The 18,761-nt window shown below is 41.5% G+C and overlaps 2 protein-coding genes across 2 annotated transcripts in view; both read left to right on the top strand.

Annotated features, from left to right (window-relative positions):
• LOC123761433 (uncharacterized) overlaps window positions 1–2,792 on the top strand; it is a 323,096-nt gene extending 320,304 nt beyond the window's left edge. Inside the window, exons 7-8 of the mRNA XM_069335732.1 lie at window positions 884–1,027; window positions 2,770–2,792. Coding sequence (XP_069191833.1) covers window positions 884–1,027; window positions 2,770–2,792 — 167 coding nt within the window. The remainder of the gene's footprint in view (window positions 1–883; window positions 1,028–2,769) is intronic.
• Window positions 2,793–2,852: 60 nt separating this feature from the next.
• The window catches only part of LOC123749298 (uncharacterized), an 84,064-nt gene continuing 68,155 nt past the window's right edge, over window positions 2,853–18,761 (top strand). The window contains exon 1 of the mRNA XM_069335731.1: window positions 2,853–3,171. Coding sequence (XP_069191832.1) covers window positions 2,853–3,171 — 319 coding nt within the window. The remainder of the gene's footprint in view (window positions 3,172–18,761) is intronic.

The raw sequence follows: 18,761 nt of genomic DNA, 5'->3' as shown, positions 1-18,761 counted from the left end.
CAAAAGTTTTTTATGGTCCTCAATAATTAAATTAATTTTACTAATGGCCTTTTCAACATTTGTCTTATATCCTTCAACAATTGTGTCTCTGAGGCACTGTTCTTTTGTCGGTATTATTATCTTGACCTAAAATGTCTTTTATATATCGGAACGGGTTTTACCTTTCGGGCCTATTATAACCGACCGGAAGTCGGGCGGGATAAATAATAACCGAGAAAGTTTCCTATCATCTTCACTTCGTCCATGGGCCGAGTTTGTCTTGACGGGGTTACCGTTTTCGGTTTTGTGTTCTCCTCCGGGAGTGTTACCGGAGCTTATGGGCTCTGATCCTTCTTCCGTTGGTGTTGTCGATCCCGTTTTGGGTTTTAGGGCATCACCGGTATTACGGCGTTTGTTTTCTACTGTCACCTAACCATTGCCAGGTGAATTATTGGCCTTAACAGCCACAGAATTTTTATCGTGTTTGGCCTCTCCTGACGGTTGGAGGGGGTTGATGTCCTTTGACGGTTGGAGGGGGTTGGCGGCTTGCACGCCGCGGACATTGAGGTTTTCGGTTGGCCTAATCTGTTTTGTGGCAGGAATCTCACTTCCTCCACGATCAATCAAGTCATTTTTATTTTATGGTGTCCCATTTTTCTCATCTGCCATTGGAGTGCGATAAATAGAAGCCCGACTTGCTGCTATTTTTGGAGTCTTCAAGAGGCAACTGTTTCTCTCACGAGCCTTTTTGTTGTAGTATTAAAGAAGTGTTAACATAAATATCACAATCATTATGATATGAACCCCGAGGCTTACAAAGCCTGTTTTTTGTGGGTCGGGTCTCACACCCATAATTACCAAATGGCTTTTAGCTGGTCAATGTATTGCCTCATATTCATTGCAGTTGTGTCTCTACGAAGGCTAAATTACGCCAAGAAGCTGTTGGCTTCATCCACCCAGCCTGGAGCAGATGGCAGCGGCATTTCGTGCTTGAAACGCCTCGATCCGCTCCATCAAAATATTCGTCAGTGGGGAGGCTTCCGCCCGGGTTTGTTCGTGTCTCAAAATTTACTATTTTAACACCCTCCTATAACTGATGTTTTCTTATCGTATGGCGAAGAAGCTAATGATTCCGAAGACAATAATGCATAAAACAGTTTTGAGTAGTTGAGGCATCTTTAGATGAGGCATCTTCAGATATCTAGAATATTGAAAACAGTCTCCGACCGTGTACTTTGTAACATTAGAATACAGGATGAGGGATATATAGTAAGCTTAGAAGAAATCTACTAAGGTAGAATTTTCCTGGATTTGTACGTGATGTGGATACGTCCTGTGATAAGACACAGTAACTAGAGAGCCCGGGGTAGTAGAGAGCGCGCGTAGGTGGCTTAGGAAGCATACTGTAGAGCTGGGGTATCCAGAGGGTACAAAAGTAGCAGGGGTTGTAGGTACCACAGGATGTAGGGAGTCTTTGTGATCATTGGGAACACAAGGTGTTAAGATCCTGGACCACCATTAGTAACGTTACTATGATTGTGTGTGGTGATTTAGGTGTGGCTGTGTGTGGGGGGGGGGAGTGTTTGTGTGTGTGTGTGTGTGTGTGTTTCACTGCAATGCCAACAATCTAATGTTGCTAGTATTGACTGTGGTGTTAAATAGGGGTGCCAGTATTGACTGGTGTCATCAGTGGTGCTTTCGTTGGTTAGTATTAAACAGTGAGCCTAGTATTGATCGTGGTGTTAACAGTAGTGATTGACAGTCCTAGATTGTGTGCTTCGTTTCCTGTATGTAGCATTTCTGTGATGAGTTTCATATTATCTCTGTGCTGGCTAAATAACAATGTCTGGATCTAGAGTCGGTTTGGATGATGACATCTTGTAAATTATTCTCAATTGCATAATTGAATGGCCACTTTTAGGATATATATTATGTTTGCAATGTTGAGCACCTACTATTCATGCTCCAGTAAGGGGAACGAGTGAGGCGCGGGGCATTAAGTAGGCAAGAAAGAAGTGAGGATCAGGAAGGAAGAAATTCCTAAAGGAAGGTAAGAACAAGAAGAAGGGTACGGATGGGATGGGTGTAATAATGGGGTGTAAAATGGGATAATAATGGGGTTTAAGAATGAATTTCTTTCTTAAACGAAAGAAAGAACGAAATAGGCAGAGAAAAAGGTGTGGGTAGGTTCATGTCAGATCACGTTTGGTAGAAAGGTTAGAGTATTTAAGTACTGTGAAAGGGAAGAGTGAACAGCAACACAGCCGGGACTGAGGTTCATGTTGGGAAAGGTTGTGTGTCACAGCAGAGTCGACCAGACGGCGTCTGTGTAGAGTACAGAGGCAGGGAAGATTATTTTAGAAGAAGACCAATCAATAAGATGGTTAGAGTTCCTAACATGACAGAAGAGAGATACCAAACATGATTGAAAACAAACAGGGGCTACAAATTAGTTTCTTTAAAATGTCTTAGATCTATGTTCCGCCGACGTTCTCTGTCTTGCCTTGGGAATTGAGCCCCATACCTTCCGGTTGTGCCTTGCCTACGCAGGCCACTGCGCTATAGGAAAGGTGACTGCCTTGGGGACTGTTTGATCACACCTGCGAATGTGTCATTATATTACACAGTTATGACGTGTTTACAAGATATAAAAATACATTAAAGCGAATACACAATCTACACTATTATCATAATTGAATTACACTACACCATTATACATGGTATACAAGTACACCGAGAGGTGTATCCTACTTTGTCGGTGTATATTCACTGAGGTTTACTTTATTCCAGAACTTTATATAGGAATACAGTAGACATGTTTATTGGCCTATACGTTTGTCACCTCAGCCTTAACAACTCCCCTTCGGTTGAAAATGCCTGAAAACAATAAGATAACCCGGCACGAAACTCAAACTTTCGAAAGTGTTTCTCGAATTAAGTGTCAACACCCTTCTCTTGGTCCCCTTCTGCAGTGTGGATTTTCGCTCACGAGGCCTCCAGGAGGCAGGAAGTGGGAGCACGCGCCCCTCGGACGCGTTTGGGGGCCGCGCCACCTTCCAGGAGCAGCAAGGTGGGTGGAGCTGGTCCTGGTGGTGCGGGAGGTGGAGTTCACTGACCAAGGAGAGTTTCGCTGCCGCCTCGACTTCCAGTCTTCGCCCACACACAACGGCAGAGTCCTACTTCGCGTGGTTGGTGAGTACTGATGTCTCGCCTGGAGTTAGTAGGGGAAAAAATATATATGTAGTTTGTCTTTTTTTTTATGTATGTTTGTGTTTGTGTGTGTGTGTGTGTGTGTGTGTGTGTGTGTGTGTGTGTGTGTGTGTGTACTCACTTATTTGTGTCTGCAGGATCGAACATTGAATCTAGGATTCCGCCTTTCTAGCCGTCGGTTGTTTACAGCAATGACTCCGGTCTTATTTCCCTATCATACCTAGTTTTAAAATTATGAAAAGTTTGCTTCCACAACGTGCTCCTTGAGTGCATTCCATTTTTCCACTACTCTCACGCTAAATGAAAATTTCCTAACATCTCTGTGATTCATCTGAATTTCCAGCTTCCATCCTTGTCTCCTCGTTCTGTTATTATTCCGTGTGAAAGTTTCTTCTATTTCAACTCTGTTGATTCCCCCGAGTATTTTTTATGTTCCTATCATATTCCCTCTCCCCCCTTTTTTTTTTTTAGTGTCGCCAGGCCCAGTTTCTTCAGACGCTCTTCAAACCTCATCCCTCGTAACTCAGGGACGAGCCTCGTCGCAAACTTGAGTCTTTTCCAGTTTCCTTTTGTGTTTTTTCAGGTGGGGACTCTATAATGGCGCAGCATACTCTAAGACTGGTCTCACGTAGGCAGTGTAAAGCGCCCTAAATGCCTCCATACGTAGGTTTCTGAATAATGTTCTAACTTTTGCCAGTGTAGAGTACGCTGCTGTCGTTATCCTATTTATATGTGCCTCAGGAGATAGATTAGGTGTTACGTCCACTCCCAGGTCCTCTTTCTCTGTTGTTGTTGTTGAAGATTCGCTACTTGGAACAAAAAGTTCCAGGTAGCGCGGGCTATGGTGTCCTCTCTTTCTCGAATCGTCACAGGTAGGTAGTTTCCCCTTCATTGTGTGTACTGTCCCTTTGGTCTCCTATAACCTAATACCATTTCCATAACTGTTAATTTGCTCGTGTTGAACTCCACTATTCATTTTTTCTGACCATCTCTGGAACTTATTTAAATCCTCTTGGAGGATCCTACAATCCTCATCTGACACAACTCTTCTCATTAATTTTGCGTCATCCGCGAACATCGACATACAGAACTTTACTCCTGTAAACATGTCATTAACATATATTTGGAATAAACCTGGTCTCAACACCGATCCTTGAGGTACTCCACTTGTTACTATTCGTCTGGCCGACCTGGCCAGTCTGACCTGGTAGTTCCTTACTCATGCTAGGGCCTTTCTACTTGCTCCCGCCTGCCTTTCAAGTTTGAATAGCAGTCTCATGTGTGGTACTGTATCAAAGGCCTTTGGCTGTCTAGAAATATGCAGTCTCCACACCCTTCCCTGTCCTGCCTTATTCTTGTTATTTTATCATAGAATTCCAGGAGATTTTTCAGGCATGATTTCCCTTCCCTGAACAGTGAAACATCGGTGTTGATGTTTGTTTACAAACCTAATGTTCTCCAGGTGTGCAACAAGTCTTAGCCTTATTATTCTTTCAATTATTTTGCAAGGGATGCTTGTCAGTGATACAGGTCTGTAGTTGAGTGTCTCCTCCCTATCCCCTTTCTTGAAAATTGGTACCACATTTGTCTTCTTCCAGCAACTGGGCAATTCTTTCGTTATAAATGACTCATTAAAGATCCTTACCAGAGGCAAGCTAAGGGCCTGCGCTGCCTCGTATAGTATCCACGGTGATACTTTGTCTGGCCCAACCGCTTTAGTATTGTCAACTGTTTCATTATCTCCTCTGCTGTCGCCTCTATATTTGATAGTCTTTCCCCGTAGGGTAATCTCTTCTAACAATGGGAGCTGCTCAGGCTCGGTTGTGAACACTCCATGGAAGCTGGCATTCAGTGCCTCGCAGATTTCATTGTCACTTTCAGTATATACCCCCCCCCCCCTGTTTTCCTTAATCTTGTCACTTGGTCGTTCACCTACATTTTCCTTCTCATACGGCTGTGAAGTAATTTAGGTTGCTTTTTCGCTTTGATCGCAATATCGTTCTCATAATTTCTTTTCGATACTCTTCTTATGTTAATGTAATCGTTCCTAGCTCTATTGCATCTGATCCTGTTGTCCTCTGTTCTTTGTCTTCTGTACTTCTTCCACTCCCTCCTTCTTCTCATTTTTGCTTCCTGACACTGTCTGTTAAACCATAGGTTATTATATCTCCTCCTACTTCTTGTCTTCACTATTGGTATAATAGTATATCCCCTCCTACTCTTTGGCCTCTGCATTTCCATATGACTAGGTTCATCATATCCTGGACTGTTTTTCCTCTAATTTTTTCCTCCACTGCACTTCTCCCAGATAGTCCCTTATCCTCTCGTAATCCCCTTTCTTGTAGTATTTTTATTTGCAGGGATATTCCAGAGCGGGCCCTAAGCCTCTGGCTGGCCCACTAAGTGTTGCTTGTTTCTGTTTTACTTGGACGGAGTATGAGTGTTTATGACTCGTATGGTCGCTTCAGTAAGATATTGCCATATGTGTTTAACAACTTCTTTTGCTCTTTTGAATCCAAGTTGAAATCTTAATGGGTTTGTAACTGTGCACTGTGTTAGATAATGTTCCAGTGGTCTGTCGGGCATTTCTCCATTGCTGACATTTCCTCTCATCTTCCGGAACCTGTAAGCCTATTTCCCATGCACATGGTATCCAAGCCTGATGCAATGCAAATGTACTTATGTTGTTCTACTGCTCCCTGTCATCAAACTAAGGGGGGTTTGTAGTTGGTTGAATTCTTGTACCAACCTGCAGATCCTGATGTTGCAACTGCTGTTTTGTGGTCACTGTACATCTTTTGCATTGCTCTGTTTCTTATTACTTTCTTAATCTGTAATAGACTGTGGTATGTAAATATCTACAGTTTTTCTCTTAGTTGCAAGTTTTGCAGCTTCGTCTGCAATGTCATTTCCTATTATTCCCACATGACTTGGCACCCATTTGATAAGTACCCGTCGGCTTTGTCGTTTGAGTGTTTGCATTAATGTTATGACATTTGTGATCAGATGGATGTTATCACATATGTGTTCTTATTGCAAGGTTTCTATGGCGGTTTTTCCTGTAGTTAATTCTCCTTTCCCAAACCTCTTGTTCAGTAGTCATAATCTTAAGTTCCATCATGTAGTCAAAGACTAGGACACAATGGTCACTGGCTCCTAGTGGTATTTCATGTTCCAAATTCTCGATGTCTTCTACGTACTGGGTGAAAATCGGGTCTAATAGGCTCGGTGCATCCCCCTCCTCTTTTCTTTGTGTCTTCCTTCACATGCTGTGTTAGGAAATTCCTGTCTGTAACGTCTACTAACTCTGCTTCCCGAGTTTTCTCTCCGCCTTGGGGATTTCTGGTGTTCCAATTGATCTCTCCATGATTTAGGTCCCCCATGACCAGCAGTTTCGCTCTCATTATGTGAGCTAGTGTTGCTGCCTTCTGCTGTTCATCTAAACATGCCTTGTTGTTGTCATCATACTCCTGCCTGGGTCTTCTACTGTTTGGTGGGGAATTGTAGATCCCCCACAGATGTACTCACCTAGTTGTGCGTTCGGGGGTGAGCTCTGGCTCTTTGGTTCCGCCTCTCAACTGTCAATGAACAGGTGTACAGATTCCTGAGTCTACTGGGCTCTATCATATCTACACTTGAAACTGTGTATGGAGTCAGCCTACACCACATCACTGCCTAATGCATTCCATCTGTTAACTTCTCTAACACTGAAAACGTTCTAACTAAACGAGCGCCGGTGGCTGTGTGGACAGCACACTGCACACGTAATCCTGTGGATCGGGTTCGATTCCCGACGCCGGCGAGGGACAATGGGCAGAGTTTCTTTCACCCTGATGCATCTGTTCACGTAGCAGTAAATAGGTACCTGAGAGTTAGTCAGTTGCTACGGGCTGCTTCCTGGGGTGCGCGTGTGTGTGTGGGGGGGGGGGGAATTTAGTAGTTATCTTATCTTGAGGTTATCTTGAGATGATATTGACTGTGGTGTTCAGAGGACCGGGGCTCGGTTCTCGACCAGGCCTCCTATTTGTTACACCCCCCCCCCCCCCAGGAAGCAGCCCGTAGCAGCTGACTTTCTCCCAGGTACCTATTTACTGCTAGGTGAACAGGTGCATCAGGGTGAAAGAAAAAATTTGCCCATTTGTTTCCGCCTTCACCGGGGATCGAACCCGGAACCTCAGGACTAGAATCCGAAGCGCTGTTCACCCAGCTGTTAGCTAGTAATAGTTGATTTACAGTTTAGAGGCGGGCCGAAAGAGCAGAGCTCAACCCCCGCAGGCACAACTAGGTGAATACAACTAAGTGAATACACACACACACACACACGCACACACACACACACACACACACACACACACACACACACACACACACACACACACACACACACACACACACACACACGCCAGGATGTAGCCGTAGCAACTGTCTAAGGTACGTACTTTCTGCTAGGTGAACAGAGGTGTTATCAGGTGAAAGAAACTCTCTCTCTCACTTTCTCTCCCTCTCTCCTCCCCCCCCCCACCCTCTCTCTCTCTCTCTCTCTCTCTCTCTCTCTCTCTCTCTCTCTCTCTCTCTCTCTCTCTCTCTCGTCTCTCTCTCTCTCTCTCTCTCGCGGTGGAGAGTCTACAATAATTTCTACAATGTTTCTACAATACAATAGTTTCTACAATGTTTCTACAATACAATAGTTTCTACAATGTTTCTACAATACAATAGTTTCTACAATGTTTCTACAATACAATAGTTTCTACAATGTTTCTACAACACAATAGTTTCTACAATGTTTCTACAATACAATAGTTTCTACTATGTTTCTACAATGTTTCTACAATACAATAGTTTCTACAATGTTTCTACAATACAATAGTGTCCACAATATTTTAGGTTTCATTCTTGGACTTGGTACAACTTCCTCTTCCCCTCTCCATCAGTCATGCCATCTCTAGCCCTTATCCTCTCCTGATATTAATGTCTTGCCAGTATTTTCGACATTCAATTTATCTTTAAAAATGCCTTTCAATCACTTGCTTTTCTCAGTTCCACTACAGTATTACAAAATAAACGCGTGTGTGCATTCCCCTTGGAATGCAATTTTCCCTGGCATTCCCCCATGCAAGGGGGAATACATTCCCCCTTGGAATGAATGGAATGCAAGGGAGGAATATGTCATTCCTCTCCGGAAATATGAAAACTTCCAAACTGCTGGAAAATGGCTAATGACTAAAAATACAATAAAGGGAGAATACAGTAACTGTTAAGCCACTGACCAGCATCTTTAATACGTATCTCCCTTCCTTTCCTGCTAGTTCTAGTAGAGAACGACCCATAATGCTTTATTGCATTTAACTCTGCAATCTCCCTTAACTCATTCACTTGTTTGCAACGCGTATGATGCAGACATTTATCCAAGATATTTTTTTTTTTTGGGGGGGAGGGGGGCTCATCTTGATCTCTAGTTTTCATCAATAATCTGTATTTCTTAATTTTTTCGAAAATGGTCTTTTTGTCAAGCGTTATCTTGAGGTTATCTTGAGATGATTTCGCAGCAACGCGTTCCCGCGGCCCAGTCCTCGACCAGGCCTCTTTTTTTTTTTTTTTTTTTTGTTACACACCCCCAATGAAGCAGCCCGTAGCAGCTGTCTAACTTCCAGGTACCTATTTTCTACTAGGTAACAGGCGCATCTGGGTGAAAGAAACATTTTGCCCATTTGTCTCCGACTCCACCGGGCTAGAAAAAATCAATTTAGAACGGCTAAATTTTATCTCAAAACACCAGCACGATTTTATCAACGGGAAATCCATGCTGCTAGACGAGCGCTTTAAAGTTCAATAATAAGATGATGGAAATCAAAAAAAAGTCATTGGAGAATGGGCAGGCTGCATGTTCCTCGACTAACAGAAGGCATTCGATACTGTCCAGCACAGGAGACTCCTACTCTGTGTAGTGAAGCACGCTGATGTATCTAAGGTATCTTAAAGTGAAAGAGTATCTATTCGGAAGGAAACAAAGGGTTATAGAGAGCGGGGATATAAAATTTAAGAGACTTTACGCGTGGAATACCACAAGTATACCTTATCTTGAGGTTATCTTGAGATGATTTCGGGGCTTTTAGTGTCCCTGCGGCCCCGGTCCTCGACCAGGCCTCCACCCCCAGGAAGCAGCCCGTGACAGCTGACTAACTCTCAGGTACCTATTTACTGCTATTTACCTCGCAAAAGATTTTGAACACGCCCCATAAACGTCCTGAATAATGGCTGCTAGACTTTAACCCAACCAAATGCATAAAAAAATATGAGGAATAGAAGAGGAACCGCAAAATAACAAAACCCTGAAGTAACAGATCTTTCAGTCTGAAAAGGAGAAGACACGAGAGAAGAAATAATCCCAAATCAAATGGCAGAACACACAAGAGCAAGGAAGGGAACTATCAGGGGGGGAAAGTACGAAGTCATTACGACTATACAGCACTTGGAAGGGGTCAGGGTAAGGATTTGGATGGGACGGTGGGAAGGAATGGTGCCCAACCACTTGGACGATTGACTAACGGCTGCAACACACGCCACATACTGGCCTGTGTTCAGCTACCCATCAGAAACTTGGGAAAAAGGAACTTTTCTGGCCCTGTACACATCAAAGGTGAGACCTTCTCTTGAGTATGCATCACCTGCATGGAACCCTGACCTGGAAAAAAACAAGGAAACTAGAAAAGGTTCAAAGAGATGAGAGAGGGTGGAGATTGGGACAGAGAGTGGAGATTGGGAGAGAGGGTGGAGATTGGGAGAGAGGGTGGAGATTGGGAGAGAGGGTAGAGATTGGGAGAGAGAGAGTGGAGATTGGGAGAGAGGGTGGAGATTGGGAGAGAGGGTAGAGATTGGGAGAGAGAGAGTGGAGATTGGGAGAGAGGGTGGAGATTGGGAGAGAGGGTAGAGATTGGGAGAGAGAGAGTGGAGATTGGGAGAGAGGGTGGAGATTGGGAGAGAGGGTGGAGATTGGGGGAGAGGGTACAGATTGAAATCCTGAATACCCCTCCTTTTATATATATATATATATATATATATATATATATATATATATATATATATATATATATATATATATAATATATATATATTGTCTGAGCACGCTCTCGAACTTGCATCCTTCCTCAATTAGACAACGAACGGAAGATACAAAATACAAGGAGGCAGCTGTCTTAAGAAATGAAAAGAAGCGGAAGAAAGTCTTAAAGTTCAGTCAATAAGAAGGGAGGAAAAGCGGCAGCTGTGGCCACAGAACAAGGCGATTCGAGGCAAAGAGAGCGTGATACGAGGTTAATATCACACAGGAAACAGCAGGAAAAATATTAGATAAAACAGACAGCAGTCGACATTCTAATTCAACGAGATGAAACAGAACAGAGAACTAACCCAGTTATGAGAAACTAACTCATTTCACCCTGAATATAATGACATCAAAGGGAAATAAAAAATGGGACAATGATGTTGAATGGTTATAGGGAATTGTTGGTCAATGGTTATAGGGACATGTTGGTCAATGGTTATTAGGGACGTGTTGGTCAATGGTTATAGGGACATGTTGGTCAATGGTTATTAGGGACGTGTTGGTCAATGGTTATAGGGACATGTTGGTCAATGATTATAGGGACATGTTGGTCAATGGTAATAGGAACATGGTGGTCAATGGTTATAGGGACATGGTGGTCAATGGTTATTAGGGACATGTTGGTCAATGGTAATAGGAACATGGTGGTCAATGGTTATAGGGACATGGTGGTCAATGGTTATAGGGACATGTTGGTCAATGGTTATAGGGACATGTTGGTCAATGGTTATTAGGGACATGTTGGTCAATGGTTATAGGGACATGTTGGTCAATGGTTATAGGGACATGTTGGTCAATGATTATAGGGATATATTGGTCAGTAAAATATAACTCTCGACTAGCACATAAAGCCCAGGAAATTATATGGCAGACCAAATGAAAACTAAAAATGTAGAAAATTTACAAAGCATTTTTTTTTAGAAATTTATGTTTGGCCACAGTTTCAACCTTTCATATTAAGAATAATTTAGATTTGTGAATAAATTAACTAAAAACATTAATTTCAACTTTGATCATTGTTCACTAGAGTGACAGTAGGCAATTTGCTAACATACATATATGTATATGTATATTAGCAAGTATATAACCATATATATATAATATATATGCCACTATGACCCCCCCACCCACTGCACTAATTTTGTAATATCATAATAACTTGGATTTATTTTAAATTTATTTTCAACTAATTTTACATGCTATATTGTAAAACATTACATACTGACGTCTGAAAATTAAAAAGAAACTCTATGTTGCTCTGCCTGTAATTAAGTATAATGGGAAATATGAGCTGGTAGGGTTGGCAGGCTGTAGGGGAGAGAGGTGGGGGGTAGGGGGGAATATGGTGAACTGGTAGTTTAGTGTTGAATCAACCACAACTACAACCCTCCCCCATCCACCACCATTGGGGAAGGAACCCTCGACCAGACACATCAAGGCTCCAGAGAGAAAAAAGAGAGAGAGAGATAGAGAGAGAGAGAGAGAGAGAGAGGAGAGAGAGAGAGAGAGAGAGAGAGAGAGAGAGAGAGAGAGAGAGAGAGAGAGAGAAAATGTTTCTGGGATACGTTTCAGCATGGGTGGGTCTAGGTCAGCACCAGAGAGAGAGAGAGAGAGAGAGAAAGAGAGAGAGAGAGAGAGAAGAGAGAGAGAGAGAGAGAGAGAGAGAGAGAGAGAGAGAGAGAGAGAGAGAGAGAGAGAGGACAGAGAGATAGGCAGCCAGGGAGGGAATCAGAAAAAAAAGAGTGACAGATACAGACAGATATAGATAGACAGAGGGAGAGTAAGCCACACAGACAGCGAGACATCGACCCTGGCACCGCCGGGTAACCCATCTTATGTGTGTGTATATATATATATATATATAATACAAGCCAAAGGCTGCAGCAACACGCAAGCCATAGATCACCCAGAACTCTACACGACCCGACCCGGATTCGAACCCATAACGTCCAGGATCTCCCCCCAAAACGTCCACAGTACCGTGACCACTGCGCCATTGATCAAATATATAATTTCACAGATTCCTTATTGTCATATCACACGAGCGATTCGCCGAAAAGGCACAGTGAAAAGAGGGAAATATTTCTGTTCACATCTTTTTGCAAGGCGATGAACGACGCGTGAAGCGAGGCGAGAGAATTTTATAGATCGGAGCAAAACGAACTAGGAAAAAAAAAATCACAAATTATATATATATATATATATATATATATATATATATATATATATATATATATATATATATATATATATATATATGGGTATTGAATAGAAGTGTTTGTAGAAAGCCTATTGGTCCATATTTCTTGATGCTTCTATATTGGAGCGGAGTCTTGAGGTGGGTAGAATATAGTTGTGCATTAATTGGCTGTATTATTAATGCACTATTTTATTAATTATTAATGCAGCCAATTAATGCACAACTATATTCTACCCACCTCAAGACTCCGCTCCAATATAGAAGCATCAAGAAATATATATATATATATATATATATATATATATAAACTCCACTGAGGGAGTTGACTTGTCAAGAAATGGAGAATTGAATAGATGGGAGGGCGAGGCTGTACGGTTTGTTTACTAAGACACTCCTGGCTGTCTACCCAGCCAGGAGATGTCGACCAGTCAACCAGGCGACCAGTCGACCAGTCGACCAGTCAAAGCAGCCACTGCCAGGTCCACCGCCAGGGGTATAAACTACACACCCACACACATAACAGTATTGAGACGCTGTTTGCTGCTGCAATATTGCTCTCAAGATGTAGCTAGGAATTTCTCTAGGCAGGAATCGTGGTGCTAGGTAAGTCTTCGCCTAGCGTCGGAGTAGGTCAAGCGGGGACAAGATTACTTTACTTATTATCGTTATCTTTATTATCTTTCTTTCAAGATGTACTTTAATGCCCCTAGTGGCGGATATTTTATCTTCAAAGTCAGGATTTCTACTGCATATGCATTCGTGTTAAGAGCCCTTGTTTCACACACGTTAAATTTAAGATCAATCAACAAGTTTCATTTGCTAGAAATTCGAACACTTTCGTCCCTATTCACCTGGCTTCGTATCCCAAAGTATGAGGACTTCGAGAGCCGTCTTAGATAACATATGAATCGAATATGTCATCTATATTATCTATACGTTATCTTAAATAACATATAGATAATATAACATACATAATTTTTACTTGTTTACTAAAATATTTTTTTCTTGATTGAATTACATGTGATACGATGCCTCTTCTATCTAGATTTACAGGCCGTATTTTTTTCGCTGCGCCATTTCAAGGTCACGTCATTTTCCGCATCAACATAATTTGGCTGATATTCTGCTTTTGCCCCAAAAAAAAAATTAAAAAATAAAATGTTTTTAATTTTGTTGTTTTGACGGCTGTTGGTGTTGACAGTGTTCACAATACATCGTGTTTTTCCAAACATTTTTGTTTGCAATGTTTTGTTTTTGCGTTAATGTTTTTATGGGGATTTTTTTTATTTTTTTTAGGACTTTAGTAATAATTTCAGAGTAAAAAAAAGCATCTTACATGCTTTTATGGATTAATTTACGTATTATGTTTTCAATTATTATGACAATACTATAAGATTATATTGATCTCATTAAGACACATTGACCTCATGAAGATATATTGACCTCATGAAGATATATTGACCTCATGAGGATATATTGACCTCATGAAGATATATTGACCTCATGAGGATATATTGACCTCATGAGGATATATTGACCTCATGAAGATATATTGACCTCATGAGGATATATTGACCTCATGAAGATATATTGACCTCATGAGGATATATTGACCTCATGAGGATATATTGACCTCATGAAGATATATTGACCTCATGAAGATATATTGACCTCATGAAGATATATTGACCTCATGAAGATATATTGACCTCATGAGGATATATTGACCTCATGAGGATATATTGACCTCATGAAGATATATTAACCTCATGATGATATATTGACCTCATGAGGATATATTGACCTCATGAGGATATATTGACCTCATGATGATATATTGACCTCATGAGGATATATTGACCTCATGAAGATATATTGACCTCATGATGATATATTGACCTCATGATGATATATTGACCTCATGAAGATATATTCACCTCACGAAGAAATATTGACCTCGTGATGGCCCGTTCTCCTGAGATGCCAGAACGGACAAAATACGGGGTACTTAAACGCACGAACCCAGGCCACCCACCCAACCTAACCAACCAACGCATGTAAAACGTCAATGTTCGTGAACCTTTGATTAGTAACCCGTATTTTGACCGTTGGGATTATAGCGTAGAAAATGTGATGTGTTATCTGAGAGGACAGGTGAGTTTCCCAAGAAGCTCCATAGAGTTTTCTTAGACACATGAAAGTCCCAATTGGAACAAAGCGTAAGATTCCGAGACATCTTAATACCTGAAATTAAGCAATAATTTCCACTACTCAACTAAAGCATGACTTACTGGTTAATTTTTTTCATACATATGGATATGGATACATGTCTAGGCCATGCATTACGTATTCATTTATCCAAGTGATGTATTTTTAAGAGGATTTAAATCATCAGTTTGCATATTCAAGGTACCCGAGTTAAAATCTGCTTGGTTGGATTGCATCGTTCTGAGTGTGGTGAAAACTAGCCATTCAGAGTGGTTTTTCACCCCGCTGGATATGGAGTCATATCCAGCTATAAACTCCCTTCCCTCATTGGCTTAGACACGAGTCATATCCAGTCATAAACTCCCTTCCCTCATTGGCTTAGACACGTCACTTGATGAAATGATGCAAGTGACATCAGAGTCTAGTTGAACACATTCTGTTCTCATCTTAAAATACACACTTCTGATTCTCCCGTGTTCCAGATGGCAAAAATGCATTTCGTGTTGCAATAACAGAAGTGAGGCCACAGCTTCCTTGAACGGCATCTGTTCTCCTTATAAAAATATTCATTAAGGTATCCAAAAGACCTGGTACCTATTTACTAGTAGTAAATAGGTACCTGGGAGTTAGACAGCTGCTACGGGCTGCTTCCTGGGGAGGGGGGGGGGTTGTAACAAAAAAAAAAGGAGGCCTGGTCGAGGACCGGGCCGCGGGGATGCTAAGCCCCGAAACCATCTCAAGATAACCTTCAAGAAAACGCTTGACAAAAAGACCATTTTCGAACAAAAATTAAGAAATACAGATTATTGATGGAAATTAGAGATCAAGATAAGCGCCCCCTCCCTCTCCCCCCCCCTCCCCCTCCCCCTCCCCCTCCCTGAAAAAAAAAAATCTTGAATAAAGGTCTCCATCATACGCGTTGCAAACAACTGAATGAGTTAAGGGAGATTGCAATTACATGCAATAAAGTGTCTCGAAAGAAATCACTGCGAGAAGTATGAGGATTGAGCGTTCTTATATTGTTGCCCCGTGGCAGGCGGGACTCAGGAGCTAGCGCTTAACTCTGCAACACACATTAATGAGTACATTTAGGCGAGTACACAAACCCACATTAAATACATACGTATATACATACATTAATGTATAGATAATCGTGCATATTCTGTATATTAATTCACTAAGTTCTGTTTACAAAAAAAAAATCATTAATTAAAAACCATATACACGGTATTTAAACATATTCAATAACACGAATACAAAAAAAAACTTTAAAAGCCGTTTCTAAACAGGTTTCTATACATAACTCTATACATTATGAATATATTGCTTTACATTTTTGCCGCTAAGTTTACTCCGAATATATAAAATGGACTATGCAAGTAAGACATCTGGAAATTGCACAAAGCAGGTCTCTCTCTGCAAACTTTGCATATGAATAATGCAGGAGAGTTTTTCTGCATGTTTGATGTCTTCAGCGCGAGCACTGTTGCTCTCTCCTGAAGACACGGATATGACCTTTGAGTATAAGTTGCAGGTCAAGATTTTCATGCTTCTCTATACAGAAGAGTTACGCGAACACTCGCTCCTTCCACCTCCCTCCTACTTCCTTAGGGATGTATTCTGTAGAGGAGAGAGAGAGAGAGAGAGAGAGAGAGAGAGAGAGAGAGAGCAACTTATCCTGCGAAAGAGGAACTTATTCTATGAGAAAGTCAGCAGTTTATCCTGAGAGAGAGAGAGAGAGAGAGAGAGAGAGAGAGAGAGAGAGAGAGAGAGAGAGAGAGAGAGAGAGAGAGAGAGAGAGAGAGAGAGAGAGAGAAAGAGCAACTTATCCTGAGAGAGATATTTATTGAGACAGTTAAGACAGTCAGAGTCAGACAGAGACAGAGCCCCCCCCCCCCAAACAATAAAACAGACATTATGATTTTTTTTAACGTTAAAACCATTGTTTGTTTGTTCGTACAAGATTCAGATGTGTTGAACCTTGTACGAACATTCAACATGCTTAACCTTTCTTACTGTGGTTTACGTATACCGAGAAGGGTGAAAAACCTCTCACGGTATACATATATATAGGGTATACAAGGTAAACAAGGTATACATTAGGTCTCCTAGACACGGCCACCACACCTACCTAAACACTATATCTCGAGAGAATCAAATTCCCTTCCGATAAACAATTGTTTATTTTATGTTGAGACGTCCTGTTGTTGTTGTTTAAGATTCGCTTCTTGGAACTTTGTGTTCCAAGTAGCACAGGCTATGGTGAGCCCGTATGAGAGATCCTGTCCCTGAGCCCTTTGAATTCCTTTCTTTTTCCATTCTTTAAGACTACCACTCACAGGATGAGTTATGTCGTGCATGATAAATGAACTCATCTTACTCATTCTTTAAAGTTTCCCGAGCAAATAGGTCTGTGATTTACCAATGCGGCTCCGTTGAGCTAGTGCCAGATTCTTCTCAAGCGTGTGGCCCCCCCAGATTGATCTAGCAGGCTATTGCAGATCTCGTTATACATACGAGCTTCGCATGTAGGCGACGAGTCACAATAACGTGACTAAAGTATGTTGACCAGACCACACACTAGAAGGTGAAGGGACGACGACGTTTCGGTCCTTCCTGGACCATTCTCAAGTCGATTGTGAGAAGTACTACATATATACTTCGCATGTATATCGAAGTATATATGTACTATAGTAATATACCCCTTTACGTATCTCCTAAACCTCTTTTTTTCCCCTCCTTACCTGACATTTTCCCCTCATTTTTTCCCCTCTAGTGATTGCCACTATTGATTAATTTGTATTTTCCAATATAACATAAAAGCCGTCAGACCTTTTGACGTTTTTCTTATCCTGGTTATTCAATCGATCAGCGGAAAGTCGTGGATTGTAGCTGTCAACTCATTATCTTCCTTATAATGACGATATGAGCAAGATAATGAGTGTCCTGTCCACTCGTTGTCTTGCTCATAATAACGTGTTCTTGTTCATAATGACGTGTTCTTGCTCATAATGACGTGTTCTTGTTCATAATGACGTGTTCTTGTTCATAATGACGTGTTCTTGTTCATAATGACGTGTTCTTGTTCATAATGACGTGTTCTTGCTCATAATGACGTGTTCTTGTTCATAATGACATGTTCTTGTTCATAATGACGTTGTGAGACACTAAGAACAGTTTGAGGCAGCCGTCGGGCAGAGAGACGGGAGAAGTCTCCTGACAGAACCGTCTCAAGGCGACCACCCTGGAAACACAAACCGAAACTGTCTCTTATTTTCAGCTTGTTACAACTTGTAATAAAGTTGTTACATCTTGGCTTAACGTGTTTATGACGTATTAGAACGTTGTTACAACTTGCTATATTGGTTGTTATAACTGGTTAGGTGTTAAAACTTGTTCGAACGTTGTACCAACGTCGTAGTTTCGGTGTGTGTTTGGCGGGACGGGACAGTCAGTGACCAGGTGTGTGGGTAATTAGCTGTGGTGACGGGAATGAGGACCAAGGTAGCAGTTAAGGAGGTCTCCAAGTGGACTGTTAACGTTTCACTTAAGTATTTCCAAGAAGTTTGCTGAAGTTGGATGAGTTTATTTTTTTTTTTTTTCTACCACAGACGTGGCCACACATTTACAATGCTAACCAGCATATATTAATTGGTTGAGTGAAAGATTAGTGGATTATTATATCATATATAGGTCACTATATGTTTATTTATCCTCCTTGAATACAGTTTACTACTACGATTATAGCAGTAAACTGTTCACTCCTGTTTACAACTATACCTATCTAAGGGAGGTGGGACTGACGGCTGAACAGCGCTTCCCTGGAAACACAAACCGAAACTGTCTCTATTTTCCGCTTGTTACAACTTGTAATAAAGTTGTTACATCTTGGCTTAACGTGTTTATGACGTAATAGAACGTTGTTACAACTTGCTATATTGGTTGTTATAACTGGTTAGGAGGTGTTAAAACTTGTTCGAACGTTGTACCAACGTCGTAGTTTCGGTGTGTGTTTGGCGGGTTGGTATTCGTAGTCCTAAGGTTCCGGGTTCGATTCCAGGC

Source organism: Procambarus clarkii, chromosome 34, assembly GCF_040958095.1.
Source record: "Procambarus clarkii isolate CNS0578487 chromosome 34, FALCON_Pclarkii_2.0, whole genome shotgun sequence".
In the NCBI taxonomy this organism is placed as follows: Eukaryota; Metazoa; Arthropoda; class Malacostraca; order Decapoda; family Cambaridae; genus Procambarus; species Procambarus clarkii.
The sequence above is the reverse complement of the archived record's forward strand: the minus strand, read 5'-3'. Positions and strand labels throughout refer to the sequence as shown.